The sequence below is a fragment of the Gadus chalcogrammus genome, chromosome 6, assembly GCF_026213295.1.
Source record: "Gadus chalcogrammus isolate NIFS_2021 chromosome 6, NIFS_Gcha_1.0, whole genome shotgun sequence".
In the NCBI taxonomy this organism is placed as follows: domain Eukaryota; kingdom Metazoa; phylum Chordata; class Actinopteri; order Gadiformes; family Gadidae; genus Gadus; species Gadus chalcogrammus.
Window position 1 is genome coordinate 10,388,606 of NC_079417.1, and position 23,008 is coordinate 10,411,613.

Here is a 23,008-nt window from a genome sequence, read left to right on the forward strand (position 1 = left end):
TGGAGCAGTGGGCTGCCGCAGTGCAGCACCCGGGAGCAGGTGGGTGTTCCAGGTGCCTTGCTCAAGGGCACCTCATCCGTAGAGGCGCGGGATTCGAACTGGCAACCCTCCGGTTACCAGTCCAAATCCTTAACCAGTATGCCACGGATGCCCCACTGCGAAGGGTCCTCTGGCGAATTTGGGAGAAAAGTTCATCAAATCAGCCTTGGATAAACATGCTCTCTTCTCAGTTTAATGTTGTGTCTTACAGTCCCTGGACAGGCTGTTCTGATGGCTTGATAACCCTGTTTCATTACAAGGTCAAGGCAGTCATGAAATATCTCAAGAGCATAAGGACTTCATCTGCCGTTTTACTCCCCCCCCCCCCCTCCCTCCTCCCCAAATACACACACATAGGCAAGGCAAGGCAACTTTATTTCTATAGCACATTTCATAGACAAGGCAGACTCAAAGTGCTTCACATAGGAACATTTTCATACAATACAATTCATTAAAAATTTATTAATAGAGAAAAAACCTATGCAAAAAAATTGTAAAATAGATAAGGCTAAATTAAAAAAAACTATTTTAGAAAGTGCAATGTGTAGAAAAAAAAGGTAAAGTTAAAAAGGCCTTTTTTTTTTAAAAAGTGCAATGTATTTAAGATTAAGCAGAAAGCTAAGCAAACATAAACGTCTTCAGTCTTGTTTTAAAAGTGGTATGTGTTGGGGCAAATCTTAAATCCTCAGGGAGTTTATTCCAGCTATTTGTAGCACTAAATCCTGCTTTCCCATGTTTTGTGTTTACATGAAACACGAGTGCTCCCACATCAGCACTTGCTCCCAACAGGGCTGCGTGCTGAGCCCCATACTCTACACTCTCTACACCAATGACTGCATCCCCAGCCACCCCAGCAATACCATCATTAAGTTTGCGGATGATACAACAGTGGTGGGGCTCATCTTAGGTGGGGATGAGACTTCATATAGGGAGGTGGTCCAAAGAATATCTACATGGTGTGCGGAGAACAACCTCATCCTCAACACCTCAAAGACCAAAGAGCTGATCATTGATTATAGGAGGAATAAGCCTGACTTGGACAATAAACACCAAGGCGCTTCTGAAAAAGGTCCAACAGAGACTGTATTTCCTAAGGTTCCTCAGGAAGAACAATCTTCAGGAAAAAATGCTGTTGACCTTTTATCGGTGCACCATTGAGACTGTCCTAAGCTACGGCATCTCGCTGTGGTTTGCAAGTTGCACTGCAGCTGAGAGGAAAGCACTCCAGAGGGTCATAAAAACGGCCCAAAAAGTAATTGGATGTCCTCTTCTCTCTCTTGAGGATGTCTACAATAGACACTGCCTCAGGAGAGCTCATAGCATCCTGAGAGACTCATCCCACCCAGGCCATAACCTGTTTGAACTGTTAACCTCGGGGAGGCGCTACAGGGCAATCAGATCAAAAACAAACAGGCTAAAAAACTGTTTCTACCCCAGAGCTGTTATTTCTCTAAATAATCCAGAATTATCAATTATTGCATTATCATACCAATCTGACCTTTAAAATTGGCTGACATTTTTAAATATATATATTTTTTTGAATTCTTTAACATTCTATATCTATATATATATTTTGCTTTTTTTTAAAAAGCACTTATTTTGAGAGCCCCTACCCCAATCTGTTAGTGGTTGCAGCAGGAATGCAAAAGTTGCCATATTTTGACGTAGGCAACCTTGCGTTCGGCAGATTATGCGAAACTTCCTTTATACTGTGTCTACGGCTGAAGCCTTTTTTGTCTCAGTAATACTAGTAATACTCGCATACACACAACTATAGATGCACATACACAAACAAACCACCCTCAACAGCCCTTGACAAACACATGCCGGCTCACACAACTACACACACGTATGCACACTAACACACACAGAAACTCCCCTGAACTATCTAATAAAAACACTGTTCAATGTTGATATTAAATGTTTCATTCATATCCTTTCTTTTACGAACAATAAAAAAACAAAATGGCGGTATCAAAGCACAAGACCAATAACGAGGCGCTATGTAGGAATGCAGGAAATCACTGCAGAAGACAAGACCAATCTAACTTCCAGAAGACAGCCTGAGAAGCCTGAGCATGGAAACCTTGATAGATTCATCGATTATAACGGCCGCACCAACTTTAGCGTTCACTTGTTGTGATCGCTTGCGGACTCCTTGAGGCCTTCACGCTGTTTTTTTTTTGGGGGGGGGGGGGGAGAGAAGGTTTGTCTTGAGTGATAGAAAATCCCTTGATTTCGGCTCAACTGTCGACCACTCTGTTTTATCAAACACCAATCAGATCGAAAATGAATCATCAGCGCTTTCCATTCATTTAGTTTGGCGGTTTATCTTTGGTTGCCGGGGGGAACATAGACAGATACGAAAGAAGTTCCTCATTTTGTTGGGATAGAAAACTGGTGCCCATCCCCGGCATTTGCGGCGGCATGCTATACGTGGGGGCGTTGTAGCAGGAGGCCAACGACGGCGGGGCGTACTGGCCGGGGTCGAACGTCGGCGCAGAGGCTGGAGCCCCCGGAGCCGCCGGTGGAGGAACCGGGCCCCACGGAGGGGGAGAACGGTGGAGCACGGGGGCGTGCGACGAGGGCTGGGCCGGGGTCCACATGGAGACTTGTTCTGTGGCACGGACTTTGTAATTAGCTGCTCCCATGGCACCGGGCGCAGAGGGAAACGGGGCAGGCTGAGCCCCAGGCAGCTGCGGGTATACGGGAGGGGCCAGCGGCCGCTGTGGGTCAGCACCGAAGCCCGGGCCCCAGGCTGGGGGCCCGGAGGCTGCTAGGGGGCCAAAGGCTGCTGGGGACCGAAGGCTGCTTGGGGGCAGAAGGCTGCTGAGGGACCATAGGCCTGCTGATGCAGAGCTGGCTGAAAGAAGGCAGCAGGGGGGAGGGAAGTTGCTGTTGCTTGGGCCCCCGTATGCTACAGGGGGGTACGGCTGGTTCATTCCCCCGGGCCCTGGGTTTAACATGAAGCTGGAAGGGGCAATGACCAGTGGAAAATTGATCTCTGGGTCTGAGGCAAAGCTGATGTCCAAGTACACCTAGGGAAACGAGTACACAATGAGATGTAAACCCAATACCCATTCATCATGTGCGTTACTTTTTAATCTAAAATATATGTTTGGGTAGGCCTAAATAGGGGAACATCCTACTTCGAACGGTCGGCACTTAATTTCCACAACCTTCTTTGAATTTAGGCATAAACTATAACCATTTGTCATCACATTGAGCTCATACCTTCAAATAATGTTCAACTGAAAGGATTTCACAGTTCTGGATGGATAGGATGGTGTCAGGAGGGATCTTCAATGTACAAGAGACTGTTTTTTCACTTTTCTTCTCAATAACCTCCCCAACTAACTTACAGATTTCACTCCAACTGTACTTTGTAGAGCCTAGCACACGGTACGTAACATTCTGCCTCAAAGAGAACTTGGGGGTCATGTCTTTTGAGGATGTGTTTTTGACTTTAACAGTAACTGCCACAGTTTGACCTATGGAAAAATTAATATATAAAATTAACAGATAAGTCCACACATATTCAAATCAAACAACGATGTGGAACTGTGTGTTGTAGTGTGTTTAGAGTGGCTGCAAACTGGGTGTTGCGGTTGGGGCCAAGCGGAAGATATGACCGCCTGTTTGTGAAGCAACATCGTGTCGTTTGTCTAGCAGCCTATGGGTACCTCGTGGTGATTGGGTGCAAAAAGACCCGCCACCATCGTTGGTCAATATAAAATGTGGTGTCATACTCTTAAATATCAAGTAAGCATATTCTTCAATCGATAAAGATCTAAGTAAGGTCAACTTCATGTGTATTTCCCATTTTTGTATGTGACACATAAGCTATTCAGGGGTGTGTGTGTGTGTGTGTGTGTGTGTGTGTGTGTGTGTGTGTGTGTGTGTGTGTGTGTGTGTGTGTGTGTGTGTGTGTGTGTGTGTGTGTGTGTGTGTGTGTGTGTGTGTGTGTGTGTGTGTGTGTGTGTGTGTGTGTGTGTGTGTGAGAGAGAGAGACATTACCCGGGGCGTAGACTCCGCTCTCCACAAACGCCTCCATGTGTACGGATCTTTTGGAGAAGATTCCTATGTCTTTATCCACTTGGCCAACCTGGCGGGTCTAGAGTTGAACATGGTGAGTAGGGTCATTGTTCGTAAATGTTGGCTTAACTGATCAGCTACAGGTAGGTGAACCGGTCTGATACATGGCTTAAGTAACTTAAACATCCTGAAATTAAGAGGTTCCTGAAATTAGGTGGAGATAAACACATGACAGTTAGTCTTACAGTGATGCTATAATGTGTCCAATATAATTCAAATGTAGCCCAATATTGAACAATGGATGCATACAATGGCAATACTTTTCTCTATAACCTCCTTTAAGTAACTTTTTAAATCTTTTTTTCATAAGATTAGTAAATCAAGTAATCCAGCCCTACCAAATGTGAATAGAAATTCTTCTTTTCAAAAAAATGTAAACTTATTTTTGATTTAAGTTAAGTGATTTTAATTGTAGTTGAATACACATTATTGCTTGTTGCTGTCCAAATGTTCAGGGCTTTGTCCAGAGGGGAATGAAGCCACATTTCCAACTCCCAGATGATGACCTTGTGACAACCCCAAATAATTTAAATATAGATTGGATCTGTCCATAAATATCTGGCCTCTGGCAATTTTTGACTCCTCCACAAACAGTTACTTTTTTAAATACCGGATTGATCTGGAAGTAAAGTGAGGACTCTGAATTGATTCCGTCACTATGCAAGGCAATGCAAGGCAAGGCATATTTCTTTGTATAGCACATTTCATACACTTGGCAATTAAATGTGCAAAAGTAAATGAGAAAATAAAAAAGACATGTAAAAACAATGTGCATTAACGGCATCTAAAAAGAGTTGGTCTTAACTCTTGTTTTAAAAATGGTGACAGTTTTTTTTTTTTGTTATGGTCTCTGAAAGCTGGTTCCAGAGATGGATGGCATGGTGGCTAAAAGCTGCTTCACCCTGCTTTTTTCTCTGACGGTCGGTTTCAGGAGTAATTGTTTATGTTGTGATCTAATGGACCTTGTTTTGGAATATTGTTTAAACATGTCATGTAAGTAGTTTGGCCCAACGCCCTTCAAAGACTTAAAAACAAGCAGAAGTGCTTTAAAATAAATTCTGTAACTAATTGGGAGCCAGTGCAGGGACTTCAAGATTGGGGTAATGCAATCTCTACTTTTTGTTTTAGTGAGGACCCGGTCTACACTATTCTGTATCATTTGAAGTGGTTTTATACTATTTTTGGGAAGTACTGTGAAAAGTACATTGCAATAATCAGTCCTACTAGTGATGAAAGCATGTATGATTTTTTTCCAGATCGTCCTTTGACATATATCCTCTAAGTTTGTTGATATTTATAAGATGGAAGTATGCTGATTTTGTGACTGATTTAATGTGACTGCTAAGATGTAGGTTGCTATTTATAACGACACCTAGTTTTTTAAAACAATCTTTTTGCTATAAGGCCTTTCCTTTCAAGCAAGGCAGAAATATTTTGCCTTTCCTCCTTCTTTCCACAAACTACAACCTCAGTTTTTGTTGAGCTGTAAAAAGTTCTGTGACATCCAATTATCTATTTCATAAATACAATGACAGAGACTTTCAACAGGGTTGTAGTCATTAGGCATTAGCGGTAGATACATTTGAGTGTCATCAGCGTAACTGTGGTAGGCGATTGAGTTCTTCTTTATAAGTTGACCAAGCGGCAGCATGTAATGGTTAAATAATAGTGGACCCAAGATTGAGCCCTGGGGAACTCCACAGATCAAAGATCTAGAGGAATAGTTTCCAACTGTAACAGACATGCTCCTGTCTAATAGGTGGGATTTGAGACACCTGATAACAACACCAGTGAAGCCAACCCAGTGCTCTAGTCACTGAACTAATATGGTGTGGTTCACAGTGTCAAAGGCTGCACTGAGGTCCAGTAATACTAGGATTGATGCCTTTCCTGAATCTGTATTTAGCCAAATGTCACTTGTGACTTTGGCAAGAGCTGTTTCGGTACTGTGGTTGGCCCGAAAACCTGACTGAAAGTTGTCAAGGCAGTTGTTGAGCGTTAGAAAAGAGGTTAGTTGATTAAAAACAATTTTTTCAATAATTGTTCCAATGAACGGTAGGTTGGATATGGGCCTTTATATAGGAGCAGTGGGTAGCCACACATTGCAGGGGGACCAACTCCAGGGCTTTACCCTAGTGCCTAGGTCAAGGGCACCGGCAGGAGTATTCACCTAACCCCATGGATGGTTTTCGATGTGTTGATGGAAACTAGAGCACCCAGAGGAAACCTAACTGAACACGAGAAGAACATACTGACTCCATTCAGAAAGCTGACCCCCCATTGAACCAATGACCTTCTTACTGTGCCACCCAACCTGTTACCAGGTCAAATACGCCAGCGCTACATACCATCAGGAGGCTTGAAATGGCCTTCGATGCAAAGTTGATCTCCTGTTTTACATTGCTGTCCAACCTCCAGCTCCTTGAAAGCTTGGCTTCCAGTCTGTAGACGATCCTACCATGAGCCCCGTGGAAGGATGAGGGCAAACTCCTATTAAAGCACACAGAGCAGAACAAATACAACAAAAATAATCAGAACTGTTCATGTGTGAGAAAAAGTAACGTAAGTGGCTGGTGTGTTTCAACAAATGGGAAATATAGGATGTATTGTACTGTGGAAACCAGATGAATTTGGATTCTGGGTCTGCCCCTATTGATAAAGCCCTATGGAAATCGAAAATGAACTGAGAATTCCCAGTCTCACATGCATTAGCGAATTTGCCAAGGGATTTAAGGCTTGGTGTATTCCGTTACCTTAATAAGAATTGGATTGAGAATGAAATTACCTACCCGGATGGAATTTTGATGCTGAATTTATACGAGTGATTTCCCTTGGAGATTTCAGTGTCTGCATGAGAAATGTCATTGTGTTAAATATATAGTTAGCATGATAAGAGTTTATAAAGGGAATGTGGTCATACTTGATTTTAAAATAACAGTGCACTTGACTGCTATAGAAAGTCAAGCAACGTGTAAGCTTATTCTTAATCTCACATGTTGAAAGGTTGAAGTCTGTGTTGCAGGGTTAATTTTCCAACAAATTTGCTTGTTGGTGATAGACATTTAAACTGTTATCCATTGTATTTGATGTTGTTGGGTATCACAAAATGGAATGTAAGACGAAAGAGAAGTACTATTTTAGCGGTTTGCGCTTGATTCTCATTTCCCCACAATGCATTGCATGACATCACGTTGGGGAGACGACAGACCACAGCCGAATTGAGACCCTTGAGAGTAGAGACTAGTAAGAGAGTGTTCAGCCGATCATACAGATAATAGATGAATGCAAAGATATAGCCGCCGAGACGAAGGTCTGGTGAATAAATGTTTTAGTATACGCAAACACTCCGAAAATAAACAAGATAACACTTTTGGCCGGGATTTATTTCTTTTTATCAGCGGTTTATATGTTTTTATTAGCGTGACGAGACGACCGTCACGCAATGAAAACAATATCCCGAGTTTGAGTTCTCAATCATGGGATATTGCCCAATATCCCGAGATAGCAATCAAATTGCGCCATCTTAGGAGGTTCATGTGTAGCATATATAGGGGTCATCCTATGTTCCCCGGGTGCAAAGGATTAGATTCAGGTTTAGGGTTATGGTTAGGGTGAGGGTTAACCCTAAACCTAACCCTAACCATAACCAATCGGAGGAGAGCCATTCTAACCAATCAAAGGCGAATCAGCGGCGAAAAAGGCGGTGCTTGCCCCTACCATCCTACGAAAAAAAGATTTCCTATGTTCCCCTGTTACGGCCACATTGGCCTTTCGGTTGTCGTTGTATGTGTGCTACGTGTTTTGTCTGCCTTGCTCTCATAGGCCTGGACCCACATGTTCCAGGATGGGGGTGTGCCTGCGTACGGGATGTGTCCCCGTGAACCGGATAAAAGTGGGCCTGGCCTGGCGAGACGCGGGCGGGAGATTTGATTTGTGCTTTGCACTATGATTGTTAAGATCTGTTTGATTCAATGCTTTTGACGCAATTAAATGAAGAAACGTTGATTGTTCGCTCTGTCTCCTGCCCCGTTTCTTTGTTACGTTTGAGCCGCGTAACATCCCCGGTCACATACAAAGCGGGGAACATAGAACCCAGGGACATAGGGTCCTATGTACGCTCCCCAGTCATTCTAAAAAAGGATAGCAAACGAAAGCTAACTGGCAACTCAAACACTTTGGGTCCATTCTAACTTAAGGTAAGAGGCGATTTTTTAAATCTTTGCAGCGACTGAATGTTGATGATAGAACTGTTTGTTGTGCATAAGATGAGTGTGTGGGACTGTGCATTTGTCCTTTCCGGCTTCGGCATACTGCATGGTTTTGAAGGCCTTGTGGTTCGTTGTGGTCTTCGTGAAGCAGCCTAGCCTTGGAGTTGGAGTGATTGTGTATGTGTGTGTGTGAGAGAGAGAGAGCACTCCCGCGGTGGTGATGTTTGCTGTCTGTCAGCATCCGCCGGGTTGAACGAATGTGCTTTGTGTACGTGTTAAATTATGTATCTGTCTGATCGTATTTGCTGTAGATGAATGGTTAAATAATGTCACACCACGACAATCGGTCATACTGCAGGCACTCATTTGCAAGTGCACTGATGCGTGTCCGATAGGCTACACCTGGCATTTATTCAATCAATTGCTCTTCTAAGTGCGCCAGATTGGTGCCAATTATTGTCGTGTTTGCATTGTAATGGACAACTTTGCCTCTCCTTGTTATAAAACAACGTGCATCCAAACAACTTTAGCCATGGCAGCCTCCTATGTCAGTCAGTGCGTTTACATGACACTCAAGAAAGTCGAATTATCGGCTTACTCCGACTTTGATTGGATTATTAAAATGCAATGCACCTTAGTCTGTCTAATGTCAAATCAAATCAAGTTACTCATGGTCAAATTAAGACCCCTAGATTATTCGTTTGTTAGTCAAATTAAGCGTGCATGTATGCGGCAATCGATTGGAATCGGATTATGCGTCCTGTGCATGCTCGATATTTCCCGGGGGCCGGGAGCCGGAAGTATAAGGAGACGATAGTCTCCTTATCGAGTATGTGTGTGAGCGGACGAGCGAGGAGAGCGAGCGGTAGCGCATGTCAGTGTAGTGAATGAACGAGTCAGGTTGTGTCTGTGCAAACGTGCACTGTTATCTCACCATCGACGAAGGAAAACAAAACACCATCAACATCCCAAATGTTTTTAAAAGAATCCAGATCTTTCATCTGTTCATAATACTTAAATTCTAGTAAAATCCTTGCTTTTACCAAACCCTTGAAAGTTGAAACACACTCTTTAGCTTGACCACTGTCTATTTTCTGCTTCCTACTATAGTAGATCGCAAGTTTTGCTTGCCCAAACAAGAAATTAATCAATCTCCCTTTTTTCTTCTTTATCTTGCCATATGAAAAACAAAAAATAAAAAACTGCTCGCTAAAATTCTCTCCAAAGGAATTTAACAAACTTCTAAGCAGAGTAAATAATGGTGTCAATCTGCAACAATATAAAAAACTGTGAAAAATTGTCCCTCTACATGAACAAAATGGGCATGTATCTGATACGGCAGGGTTTAAAATAGATATGAAAGCATTCACTGCAATTATCCCATGTAGTACTCGCCAATGAAGATCACCAATGTTTTTAGCCAACGGTGGCTTGTACATGCCCCAGGCAGGTTTTGTTTCTCCTTTGACCATAAATTGTGTTCTCTCCAGGGTGTATCCTTTCTAGTCTTTAGTTTCCCTTTATTCACAGCTTTAACACACACTTTATACAGAGTTTTCCCCTTAATACAGTCCAGTGCCATCCACTCCTTACTTCCCACCTCCAGAAGAGGGCTCAGCACCTCAGAGTCTGTTAGTTTGACCTTAACAGCCAACCGCGGAAAAGGGTCATTCTGATCTGGTATCTTCAGTCCATTACACCAGTCTTTAAGTAGTTTATCCATCATATTCCACATTTTAAAAACACTTGCATAGAAAAGTGGCAAACATTTAAGATTAAAGAAAGATGAGTCAAGAGCAGTGACGGACTTGACGGTCTGGCATTCGGGCAGATGCCAGATGGGCTGCGGCCTTTCGTGGGCCGGCCAATCACGGGGCGGCATGCTTGTCGGGTTCGCGCACTATCAAGCATTCTATAGTGTTCAAAGCTTCAAATTAGCCATTTGTCTCTAAGGGAACGAATTGGTATTTATACCACATATGACTGTCTATGCTACAGTCATGGTTGCCCTTAATATTTACATCGGTCTACATTATTTGTAGCCTTATTCAATCAGATGTTTAAAAAGTGCATTGTTTGAAATTGAAATACAACAAATCTGCCTGTATTTTAAATTGTATTATTGGTTTACAAAAGTTATATGAAGCAATGACTTCTGGGAATTTCAAAACCGAATCAGACCGCGCCTGCGTATTAGGGGGTTGTTGGAAGTTGAAAGTTGGAAGATACCAGTCTGCTGAGGTTACTATGAGTATGAACTATGAATCGAGGAATTAAGCAACAGAAGGGAGGAGCAGAGAAAAAGAGAGCGAAATCCAGGTAATTACTGTTGGCTGACAGTGAAAAATGCGCAAAACTGACCGATTTGTTTTTTAAGCCGCCAAGTGCAGCTTCAGCTAGTAGCACCAGCGCTAGCACTAATATTCAAGACACTGAACAAACAGACCAGGCGCAGGGAGTAAGACAGGATGACAGTGAGGACAGTAAGTCTTTATGCAGAAAGTTAGAGAGTTCATCACCAATGGAGCTACAAAAGTGCGTGTTATTTCCGTGCATGTGAAGTTATAGCTGTGTGTTGCGGGCACGCACGTGCGTGCGCGTCCCCGTGTGGGCCGCTGGTGGGTGAAAATGCCAGGGCCGTTTTTTCATTCCAGTCCGTCACTGGTCAAGACTCAAGAGTGCAAAATTCCCTACCAAAGTTCAAATTCCCAACTCGACCTAAAATCAATTCTGCAACTGGCCTCCATGGTAAGTCTGGTGGTCCATAAAAAAGACTTTTTAAAAACTCTATTCTAAAAGCTCCCTTCCTACTTTCAAGGTGGACTAAACCCTGCCCTCCCTCTTCTTTAGATAAATATAAAACATCTTGTGGTATCCAGTGCAACTTATCCCAAAATAAATCTAGAATAATGCCCTGAATCCTTGCTAAAAGACCAGCTAGGGGGGTCTAAAACGCTAAGTTGATGCCATAGTACAGGTGCCACAAGATTGTTAGCAATAATGGTGCGCCCCCTAAATGAAAGAGCCATCTCCATTTCTTAAAAGTGCCATGCATTCTTTCCACCACTCCTTCCCAGTTCTTTATGACCATTGACTCATCCCCAAAGTGAACTCCTAAGTACTTGATGCCATTTGTGACCCATAAAAGCCCTTCAGGTAGTTTTGGTCTTTCTCTTTGCCATTTTCCTACTGCATTTTCCTACTGCATTTTCCTAATGCAGTACTCTTAGCCCAATTCACTTTTGAGGATGATATTTTCCCATAAAGCTCCACAATATGGGTCAATGTTTGAACATCACTATCCTCCCTAATAGCTACAATAACATAATCTGCGTATGGTATGCAGAGAGGAAATATGGAGCAATACCATCAACTACCCTGACCCCTCTCATCTCTTTCCTAAGCCTACACACTAAGGGTTCGATTGCAATTGAGTAAAGCATACCCAAGACACTACAACCCTGTCGAATACCCCTGCCAATGCTAAAAGGAGCGCTTAACCCACCGTTGACTTTCAGTACACTTTCAACCTCACTATAGAGTACCCTGATCATAGCAATGAAACCAGGGGAGAAACCGAAAGCCTCCAACACTTTCAGGAGGTATTGGTGCTCCACCCGGTCAAAAGCCTTCTCTTGGTCCAAAGAAATAAAACCAAGCTGGGGATCCAATGAGTTTGAGATGTCCAAATAGTCTCGAATTAACACAATGTTATCTCTAATCGATCTGCCAGGGATGCAATAGGACTGGTCAATATGAACAACCTGATCCATCACGTCCCTCAGACGATTTGCCATGCTGTCGAGATAATCTTGTAATCAGTACACAGTAGATTTACTGGCCTCCAGTTTTTAACCTCACAGAGGTCACCTTTTTTAGGTAGAATAGTGAGGACAGCCCTCCTGCAGCTAAGAGGAAGACAACCTTTCTCCATACTGTCATTTAAAACAGCCAGTAGGTCTTCCCCTAGAAAGGACCAAAAAGCTTTGAAAAACTCCACTGGAATGCCATCGATCCCTGGTGCTCTGCCCTTTTTCATGCCCTCTAGTGCAACTGTTAGCTCCTGCATTGTAATACGTTGTCCCATTTCAGCTCTTTTTTGCTCAGATATTTGAGGTATGTTACTGAGAAAAAGGGTTAGACCGTCTGGGTTGTCGCTGTATTCACAGGTGTATAATTGAGAGAAGACCTCTGTAGCTCTTCTCCTAATATCAGATGATTCTGTGAGTTCGCATCCATCAGCAGATCCATCTCCGCACTGTTGCTTTACGAATACTATAGCATATCGGATTATCACAATTTTTAAGTGTGTGTGTTGTCATGTAGGCTATAGACTAATTGTCTTGGCTTGCATCCGCGAAATATGGTAATGTTATTGGCCTACTGCATATTGAGAAAATGTAGATCGGTATTGCGCAACAATCTGGAGATGGGGACCCCCGAATATTGACGGGTATTTTGCACGCTGGGTAAAAGCTAAAAAATAAATACTAGGCAAAGATGTTGTTACTGGAACTAGTAGGCTACCGCCTACCATCAAATGGTGGGATATCTAATCGGAAATGTGTTTACAAAGTCGAGGGAAAGATTTAATTAGGGATTATCTGGGAGGGGATTTCACAGGTGGGACTGGCAACTTTAAGTGAGCCCATAGCTAGCATTATGCCTTCTACTTCTAGATCTTCTGGTTCACCGGTAGGCTACTTATCTGCATGACATAACGAAATAATCACTGTCACTAGATATAAAGAAAACGTTGACTTTCACTCTGGGCTATTCACTCACAGTAAAAAAAAAAGAAAAGTGTTTTTTTATTGTATGCTCTGCTGTTCATAGACTAGCTCCAGCACTTGTTGCTGCGTTGCTAAATGATAGCAACTCTCCATTCATTCTCCTCTGACCATGCATTTAATTGGCTTTGACAGTTCTCGGCAATTCCTTATTCGCCCTCTCACGTCTCACAGGTTTGAAATTATACGGCTGTGGTCCATCATACATGTTATTTGTGGTTCTTGCCACCTCTTCGATGCCATGGTTCTAGTACGAGGCTCAGGCTACCTTCCACCACATCTGCTCAACATGACGTCATTGCCGAATGGCGTTAGAAAACACCTGTTACTACAAAAAAAGACAAAAACTGGACTTTAGCACTGTTATGGAGACATTTTATGAATGATATACATATTTTGAGTGCTTTATGTACAAATTTATCGAAAGTGCCGGTTAACCTGTAAGACAGCCTTTAAAGGTTGTGTCACACTGATTGAAAAAGACATATGGAATGTTTCTCAAGAGGGTGTGGCAATACCTAATTGAAGAAAATACCAGTGTTCAATTTAGATTTTTCATAGATAATTGTTATAGTTTCAGACAGAGTTGCCAGATGTACGATAGTATAATTTTTGTACGATAATTCTGCTGTTTTTACGTTCAATAATGCCAAAAGTCCAATTTTGTACGATGATTTAAACATTTTGTGTCATGATCAGGATAGCGAATATGGACGAAGCTAAAGCCCCCGATCCCTATTCGCAGCTTGTGATGTGCGACCAAGAACAAGTAGATTTTTGTAACGTTTTTTTTAATGACAAACTGGTGATACTTTGTTGACACTGTAACACGTTTACAGATCGAAAAACAATTAATTGAATTTGGAATCTATTAATTGTAATGCCATATGTCCCCAATGTATAGGATTCACTTTGGCAGAATGTTTTTTTCCTCCGAACCGATCTCATTTAAATGCGAATAAGGAGCTGTCTTTCAGCTCTCTAGAATACCAGACACTAAACAGCATAAACAGATAGTCCTGCTTATATCACGGGCATGTTTTGGGTTGCACAAACTGTTTTACTCTGTGAAAGGCCGTTTTTAAGACCGGTTCTAATGATATTGGCCCTAGAAAAACTTTGGGGCCAGACTTAATCCGATTATATATGGAAATAACACTGAATAGATTACAAATTCATTGTTTGATCAATGAACATGTCACTGTACCAGTGGTAACTGAGTATTACCAGCCGCATAACACAGAATAGATTATTAATACCTTGTTTTTTATCAATAAAAATTGCACAATACCAGGTAACCAGTATGTCATTAAGAAAACTATGTTCGAAAAAACTCGACTTGATTCCTGATCACACAACACTGGCTGCGAATAGGATGCGGACATCCGCTTGGTTTCACATGTCCCATCTGGTAATACTGCTAACAGAAGACATTTGTATTCCATAATATATTTGGAATGATTGAAAGTCCATATGGGCAAATTCATTGTTGTTTGTTTACATGAACCTCTTGCAACTTTCACACCACCGTTCATTATTTCTAGTGGATGAAGGAAACATGTATAGGATGCTTTGATGTTTCCAAAGACATAGACCGTCGTTTCACTTACCTTTAGTGTTTTCAGGAATAAAAAAATGTTTAAGTTTAAAGTACCGCGCGTGTGCTTTATAAGTGATTTGGTAGTAGTTAGGAATCCCTCGGCTCCAACGCACATTTGCGTCGCCTTTAAGTTTGACGAAAAAGGATTTAACTTTCATATCTTTTTTCAAACACATCGTCACTGTGCCCGTTAAAGTGTCTCCCTCGGAAAAAGTCCTTTCCTCGTTAATTGCATCGTAAGTCAAAGTTAAATCCTTTATTGTAAGCATTGTCTTAGTAGCGGTAACACCTTTTGGAAGAACTACCCAAGGCGTAAGTAACGGTTGTTTTGGACTTGAGGAGTCTATCCTGGAGTTGTCCACGCCCATACAGACTTGATAGAGTGGCAAACATGGACCAATTGGTGGCATGAGCGCCTGCTGGTCCGCAACAAAGCAGGCTTGTTGACATCTCGAAAGTAAACCTCTACCGCCATCTGCTGTTTAATTTTGACACGTGCTTGAAAAGACCGGGACGTTATTTTTTTAGTAGTCAACGTATTAACTGCGGATCGACATGTGACGGATAGATAGGGTTACCTCGTATATCCGTGATTACCATTACCAATGCAATAAAAAAGTGTTACATCTTTTTTTTTGAAGAAATAAAGGGACAAAGTAACTAACTAAAACGATCAACATATTCCCCATAAGCTTATGATGTGTGTTTAATAATAAAATAAAAAAACTTGCTTGTGTGTTGAAACTAATGGGGAATAAAAAATGAAAATATGATAATATACACTATTAAATAAAACCTTTTAAAAAGGTTTTATTTTTAAAATAAAACTATGCAGTGATAGGGTATGCAAAGGTAAAAGATCCCCACGTCCTCTCTGGTATTGTCACCAGAAAATCAGGTCTATGGATGCCTTTCAGAATCTGTTTCTGAAAGATAAGTGTTGTGAAAATGAATCACAAACACAGATAGACGTAGGCCTACATTCTTTTTTAACATGGAAATTAGTATAAGACATCAGCATTTTTAAATATACATTTACACTTTACAGTACAAAGTAAACTTTTGTATCGCTCTTTAAATCAAAGGTCAATGTTCCTTTAATGTTGTCTCCTTCTAAAAAGCATCCATTCACGTTTTACCGAAGACATATTGGTAGTCTATTCTTCAAGATGAAAGTGGTATAGCCATGTGAGATGATTTAGTTAGTTAGGTAATTATTATGTGGAAATCGTACAGGAAATTATAAAACTGACCTTGCAACAGGCGTATCAATCGCAACGTTCAAACCCTGCATCACATCCTTAACAAATCCTTGTCCTGTCTTTCTTATTGCTTAAATTAGCCATAGGCTATTTGTGATGCTTCCGTATTTTTACTGTGTAGTAAGAAAGCTTTATCGTACAACCACAAATTATTTTAAATGCTATTATTCTCATTACCCAGAGTGCTCAGTGTCGCATGTGCAAGTGGATCCACAGTAAATCTGGATATGGAAGTGGGTTTTTATTGTATTTTTTGTTGGTACAATTATTCTTAACATACAATTCATTGGTTAACAGCAAAGAGCAAGCAATTTACAAAAGGGTCCAGACACCTAGCCACATTTGGAAAAGTTATTTTAAAGGCACACTACAGAAACATACAAAGAAAAATCATAAATCTATATTTAAACAGGCTTATACAAGAGGTAGTACAACGGTTTCTCCGAGGCTAATACATTTGTTTGAGGTTAAAAGGCTATTCTATTTCAAGCCATCCCGTACATCAGAAAACCAGTTCAGTACATCACCTTCCACCAACATCACAAAACACCTTCCAATGTCAAACAAGGGTGTGTTCATTGGTTACATAGGTGAGCTGCCCTACAATAAGCAAAGAGTGGGCGATCAACCAAATCATAATACCCTAAATTCAGCAGGACATGTGTCCTGGAAAGTATAAGAAAAGAGAACCGGAAATGTAGACGATATAGGAATATTGATTAATATTAGTACGTCCAATAGAGCTTTATTAAAATAATGTGAATCTTTGGCGACTGTTTTTCCACCCTTTCATGTAGCATGTATAGGTATGATACTGATAATTCTTTATTTATTCGTAGTGTATAATAATTATATTTATATTTCAAATATGTCACACAATTCTCCCATACATGCATGGCTGTATAAAGTCTTCAATATAAAATGGTCCATTGTAGGGATATTGTGGTCACACTACTGCAGTTGAAGACCACATGCAACCAGGTGTGTTTGAATGACATCACTGGCCATGGTTGAACCCTGAGAGGAAATCACAAAATAACAAAGGCCTTTAAACTTCCCCATTTTACAATTACAATTAGGGCATTTAGCAGACGCTTTAATCCAAAGCGATTTACATCGGTTAATACACACACCGACGGCAGAGTCAACCATGCAAGACGAAAGCTAGCTCGTCAGGAGCAGTTAGGGTCAAGTGTCTTGCTCAGGGACACATCAACACTAGCTAGGAGGAGCTGTGGATCGAACTAGCAACCATTCAGTTACAAGACAACTGCTCTACCTCCTGAGCTAAGCCGACCCACATTTTAGACATTGAATAAGGCTTTTCCTAGCATACTTGTATATATGCATAACATTAATGGAACAAAGGTTGCATATTGAGGTGTATACATTCATCCCATGGCACGTTTCCATGTTTCGAAAACCACGACAATGAATCATCAGCGCTTTCTGTTCAATTATTTTGGCGGCTTATCGTTGGTTGCCGGGGGGAACATAGACAGATACGAAGGAGGTTCTTCATTTTGTTGGGATAGAAAATCGGTGCCCATCCCCGGCATTTGCGGCAGCATGCTATACGTGGGGGTGTTGTAGCAGGAGGCGAATGACGGCGGGGCGTACTGGTCAGGGTCGATCGTCGGCGCAGAGGGCAGAGCCCCCGGAGCCGCCGGTGGAGGAACCGGGCCCCTTTGAGGAGGAGGAGGGTGGAGCACGGGGGCGTGCGACGAGGGCTGGGCCGGGGGTCCATACGGAGACACGTTCTGTGGCACGGGCTGGTAGTAAGCTGCTCCCATGGCACCGGGCGCAGCGGGGCCCAGGCCCCATACTGCCGGGGGCCCGGAGGCTGCTTGAGGCCCGGAGGCTGCTTGGGGCCCGAAGGCTGCTTGGGGCCCGAAGGCTGCTTGAGGCCCGAAGGCTGCTTGAGGCCCGAAGGCTGCTTGGGGCCCGAAGGCTGCTTGGGGGCCGAAGGGTACTGAGGGACCATAGGTCTGCTGATGCGGAGCTGGCTGAGAGAAGGCGGCGGGGGGAGGGAAGTCGCTGTTGCTTGGGCCCCCGTATGCTACAGGGGGGTACGGCTGGTTCATTCCCCCGGGCCCTGGGTTTAACATGAAGCTGGAAGGGGCAATGACCAGTGGAAACTTGATCTCTGGGTCTGAGGCAAAGCTGATGTCCAAGTACACCTAGGGAAACGAGTACACAGTGAGATGTAAACCCAATACCCATTTATATTTGCATTACTTCTAAATGTATAATATAGATAATTTGGGTAGGATTATATTGGGGAACATCCTATTTGGAACGGTCGGCACCTCATTTACACAACCTTTTTTGAATTTAGGCATATAGTATAAACATTTTGTCATCACATGGAGCACATACCTTAAATTGATGTTCAACTGAAAGGATTTCACAGTTCTGGATGGATAGGATCTGGTCAGGAGGGATCTTCAATGCACAAGTGATTGTTTTTTCACTTTTCTTCTCAATAACCTCCCCAACTAACTTACAGATTTCACTACCACTGTACTTTCTATGGCCTTGCGCATGGAACGTAACATTCTGCTTCAAAGAGAACTTGGGGGTCATGTCTTTTGAGGATGTGTTTTTGACTTTAACAGTAACTGCCACAGTTTGACCTATGGAAAAAAATATATATTAAATTAACAGATAAGTCCACACAGTGTGTGTGAGTGTGTGTGTGTGTGTGTGTGTGTGTGTGTGTGTGTGTGTGTGTGTGTGTGAGTGAGACATTACCCGGGGCGTAGACTCCGCTCTCCACAAACGCCTCCATGTGTACGGATCCTTTTGAGAAGATTCCTATGTCTTTGTCCATTTGGCCAACCTGGCGGGTCTAGAGTAGAACATGGTGAGCAGGGACAATGTTCGTAAATGTTGACTTAACTGATCAGCTACAGGTAGGTGAACCGGTCTGATACATGGCTTAAGTAACTTAAACATCCTGAAATTAGGAGGTTCCTGAAATTAGGTGGAGATACACACATGACAGTTAGTCTCACAGTGATGCTAGAATGTGTCCAATGTAATTGAAATGTAGCCCAATATTGAACAATGGATGCATACAAAGTTCATACTTTTCTCTATAACATCCTTTAAGTAACTTCCTAATCTTTTGTTTATAAGATCAGTTAGTCAAGTAATTCAGCTCTACCAAATGTGAATACCAATATCTTCTTCATTTAAACAAATGTCAACTTATTTTTGATTTAAGTTAAGTGATTTTTAATTGTAGTTGAATACACATTATTGCCTGTTGCTGTCCAAATATTCGAGGCTTTGTCCAGAGAGGAATGGGGAATGAAGCCACATTTCCAACTCCCAGATGATGACCTTGTGACATCCCTAAAGAATATAAATATAGATTGGATATGTCCATAAAAATCTGGCCTCTGGCAATTTTTGACTCCTCCACAAACAGGTACTTTCATTCCGGCTCGATCAGGAAGGAAAGTGAGGACTCTGAATTGATCCCATCACTAGGAGCAGTGGGCAGCCACACAGTACAGGGGGACCCACTACAGGGCTTTACCCTGGTGCCTAGGTCAAGGGCACCGGCAGGAGTATTCACCTAACCATGGATGAATTTCAATATGTTGATGGAAACTAGAGCACCCGGAGGTAACCTAACTGAAAACGAGAAGAGCATACTGACTCCATACAGAAAGGTGCCCCCCCATTGAACCAATGACATTCTTACTGTGCCACCCATCCTGTTACCAGGTCAAGTACGCCAGGGCTACATACCATCAGGTGGCTGAGGTTTGGAATGGCCTTCGATGCAAAGTTGATCTCCTGTTTTACACAACTGTCCAACTTCCAGCTCCTTGAAAGCTTGGCTTCCAGTCTGTAGATGATCTTACCATAATACCCGTGAAAGGATGAGGGCATACTCCTATTAAAGCACACAGAGCAGAACAACTCAAATAATCACAACTGTCCATGTGTGAGAAAAAAGTAACGTAAGTGGCTGATGTGTTTCAACTGATGAGAAATATAGGATGTATTGTACTGTGGAAACCAGATGAAGTTGCATTCTGGGTCTGCCCCTGTTGACAAAGCCCCATGGAAGTCGAAAATGAACTGAGAATTCCCAGTCTCACATGCATTAGCGAATTTGCCTGGGGATGTAAGGCTTGGTGCATTCTGTTACCTTAATAACAATTGGATTGAGAATTACCTACCCGGATGGAATTTTGAAGCTGAATTTATAGGAGTGATATCCCTTGGAGATTTCAGTGTCTGCATGAGAAATGTCATTGTGTTAAATTTATAGTTAGCATGATAAGAGTATGAAAATGGAATGCGGTCATACTTGGTTTTAAAATGACAGTGCACTTGAGCGCTATAGTAAGGCAAGCAACGTGTAAGCTCATTCTTAAACTCACATGGTGAAAGGTTAAACTGCGTTGTGTCACACTGATTGAGCAGGAAATATGGAAAGTTTCCCAAGAGGGTGTGGCAATATCTTATTGAAGAAAGTGATATAGTTTTACTCCGTGAAAGGCCGTTTTTAAGACCGGTTCTAATGATATTGTTAGGCCTACCAGGAAATCTTTCGGGCCAGACTGAATCTTATTCCTGGGAATATATATTATATATATATGTATTTCCAGTTTGTCCTTAAAAAATAAACTGTTTGACTCGTTACTGGTTGCAATCACTAGCTGCGAACTAGGCTCAGTCTGATTTCAGGAGTCTACGAATCGGGAGTTAACTTCAACTTCTTCAAATATGGATCCTCCGTCTGTGTTAAGGCATCTCTTCTCACATGCTGAAAGGCTACAACACATGTTGTTGTAGTTTATTAGTACAGCCTTTAGTTTATTAACAGCTATGCTTTTGGTTTCAATGTTTGGCCACTGTTATTAGATTGATTATTATAAAAGCCAAACCCATCAGCAATTCATACATTTAATCTTTAACCAACATTGATTGATATGTAGGTGGTATTTTTCTCTTGGCTATGAATTGCTTACTATAGGGTGATTGGTTCTGAGTGGGAATAACCATTTGGGCCAGACTGAATCCTTTACTGGGGATATATGGCAAAACACAGAATAGATTACTAATACCTTGTTTTTTATCAATAATAATGTCGCAGTACCAGAGGTAACCAGTATGTCATTAATACAACACGCGAAAACCTCGTTTCCTGATCACACATCATGGCTGCGAATAGGGAGAGAGCTTGGTTTCACTTGTCCCATCTGGTTATGCTGCTCCCAGAACACATTTGTATTCCATAATGCTGATGTTTCCGACCACCACATACACTGTTGTTTCACTTACCTTTAGTGTTTTCAGGAATCAAAAATTGTTTAAGTTTGAAGTACCTCCTGTGTGCATTATAACTGTGATTGTGTTCACCACGCTTTTCGCTCCAATGCACATTTGCGTCGCCTTTAAGTTTGACGAAAAAGGATTCAACTTTCGTATCTTTTTCCATGCACATCGTCACTGTGCCTGTTAAAGTGTCTCCCTCGGAAAACGTCTTTTCCTCGTTAAGTGCATCGTAAGTCAACGTTAAATCCTTTATTGTAGGCATTGCGTAGTAGATAAAAACGTATAACTACCTAACGCGGAAATAACGTTTGTTTTGGGCTGGAGGAGTCTATAGTGGAATTCGCCACGCCCATACTGATATCTGAGATTCGCATGACCGCCTGCTTGTCAGCAACACTGCAGGGTGTGGCTTTTTGCCATCTCAATATTCACGCGTCGAAAGTAAACCTCTAGCGCCATCTGGTGTTTAATTTTGACACGTGCTTGAAAAGACCCGGACGTTATTTCTTTCAGTAGGCAACCTAATAACTATGAATCGATATGTTACGGATAGATCGGGTTACCTCGTGTATTTGTGATTACCATTAGTAATGCATTAAAACACAAATTACAAATTACACATTTTTCATCCGATGTGCCTGCCTGTGTGTTGAAACTAATTGGGAATAAAAATGAAAATATGATACTATAGCACTAGTGAATAACACCTTTTAAAATAATGCTTACCAAGTGCTTTTTAGTTTTGATCAGGCACCTGTGGGCCTATGAGAAGCTACAGATTGGACCAGATTGTGACTTTGTATGCAGTATCAGGAACGATTCTGGCTCAGCTTCTGTGTTTGCTGCTCCCATTCACTGAGCCGGGGTTTTTTCAGTCGTGCATCTGGGTTGTGCCAACAAGGTCATCTTTGCAGTTTACTCGTGCGACTGGAGAGTCCTTTCTGACCTTTATTTGCTGACTGCTTTAACTTGGTTATCTTTGCATCATGCACAGCATGCAGGCAGCCTCCTTCTCATGTCACTACTCCTCCTCCAGATGGATCGCTACCACCCTCGGCTCCACCTTATCCCCTCAATTCAAACAGCATATCTAAAGTGTAGAACAAACTCTAATTACTACTTAAGTCTCATAAACAATATACATATCATATTTGGTATTCTATAATCCATTATGAATAAACGTGACCACTGCATGCTCCCGCATATTAAGAATCTGCTTTGCAATGTCTTTAAAAAAAAAGATTTACAAGTTACAAGTTTTGTGTCTGAGTGGTTTAAATGGGCGGTACTGTAACTATGGAGACAGTTACCATGGCAATATGCTTGCACTGTATGGAGACGGTGGGGAGTGGGGTGTCATGGATACCGGGGCAAACCATGCTAGGTTCAGAGACGAAACACACATTGTATCAGAGGCATACCTTTCACAGATCATACAAGATATTGATTAACATGATTGCATAATAATGGGAGAGCCCTATCCTCCAACTCCAGCACAGGTCAGTTATTAAAGTTTCTTAACATTGCAGTTTATCTTTGATTTTCCTATCTTGTAAAATTATGCACAAACAATGGCGATTAAACATCGCCAACAAGTCTATTTATACTTAAACATCATATTCATTTTTTGTAGCCAATGATTAATCTTTTCGCCCTGTATAATTAACCTGAGGGCTGCCTTGATAACTCTCCTTTGCTGCTGCATTTGAGTTT

The 23,008-nt window shown here is 41.9% G+C and overlaps 2 protein-coding genes across 2 annotated transcripts; both read right to left on the minus strand.

Moving 5' to 3' along the window:
• Positions 1-375: 375 nt before the first annotated feature.
• LOC130384839 (arrestin domain-containing protein 3-like) lies at positions 376-15,182 on the minus strand. Its single transcript, XM_056593209.1, has 6 exons — positions 14,743-15,182; positions 6,924-6,981; positions 6,483-6,624; positions 4,057-4,153; positions 3,274-3,530; positions 376-3,077 (listed from the first exon to the last, which is right to left on the minus strand). Exons 1-6 carry the CDS (start codon positions 15,140-15,142, stop codon positions 2,355-2,357), a joined length of 1,677 nt encoding a protein of 558 aa, XP_056449184.1. The 5' UTR covers positions 15,143-15,182; the 3' UTR covers positions 376-2,354.
• Positions 15,183-15,925: 743 nt separating this feature from the next.
• On the minus strand, positions 15,926-21,640 carry LOC130384679 (arrestin domain-containing protein 3-like). The gene is made up of 6 exons (XM_056592990.1): positions 21,302-21,640; positions 20,194-20,251; positions 19,757-19,904; positions 18,749-18,845; positions 18,374-18,630; positions 15,926-18,174 (listed from the first exon to the last, which is right to left on the minus strand). The coding sequence occupies exons 1-6, from the start codon at positions 21,555-21,557 to the stop codon at positions 17,452-17,454; spliced, it is 1,539 nt and encodes a 512-aa protein (XP_056448965.1). The 5' UTR covers positions 21,558-21,640; the 3' UTR covers positions 15,926-17,451.
• Between the last annotated feature and the right edge of the window lie 1,368 nt (positions 21,641-23,008).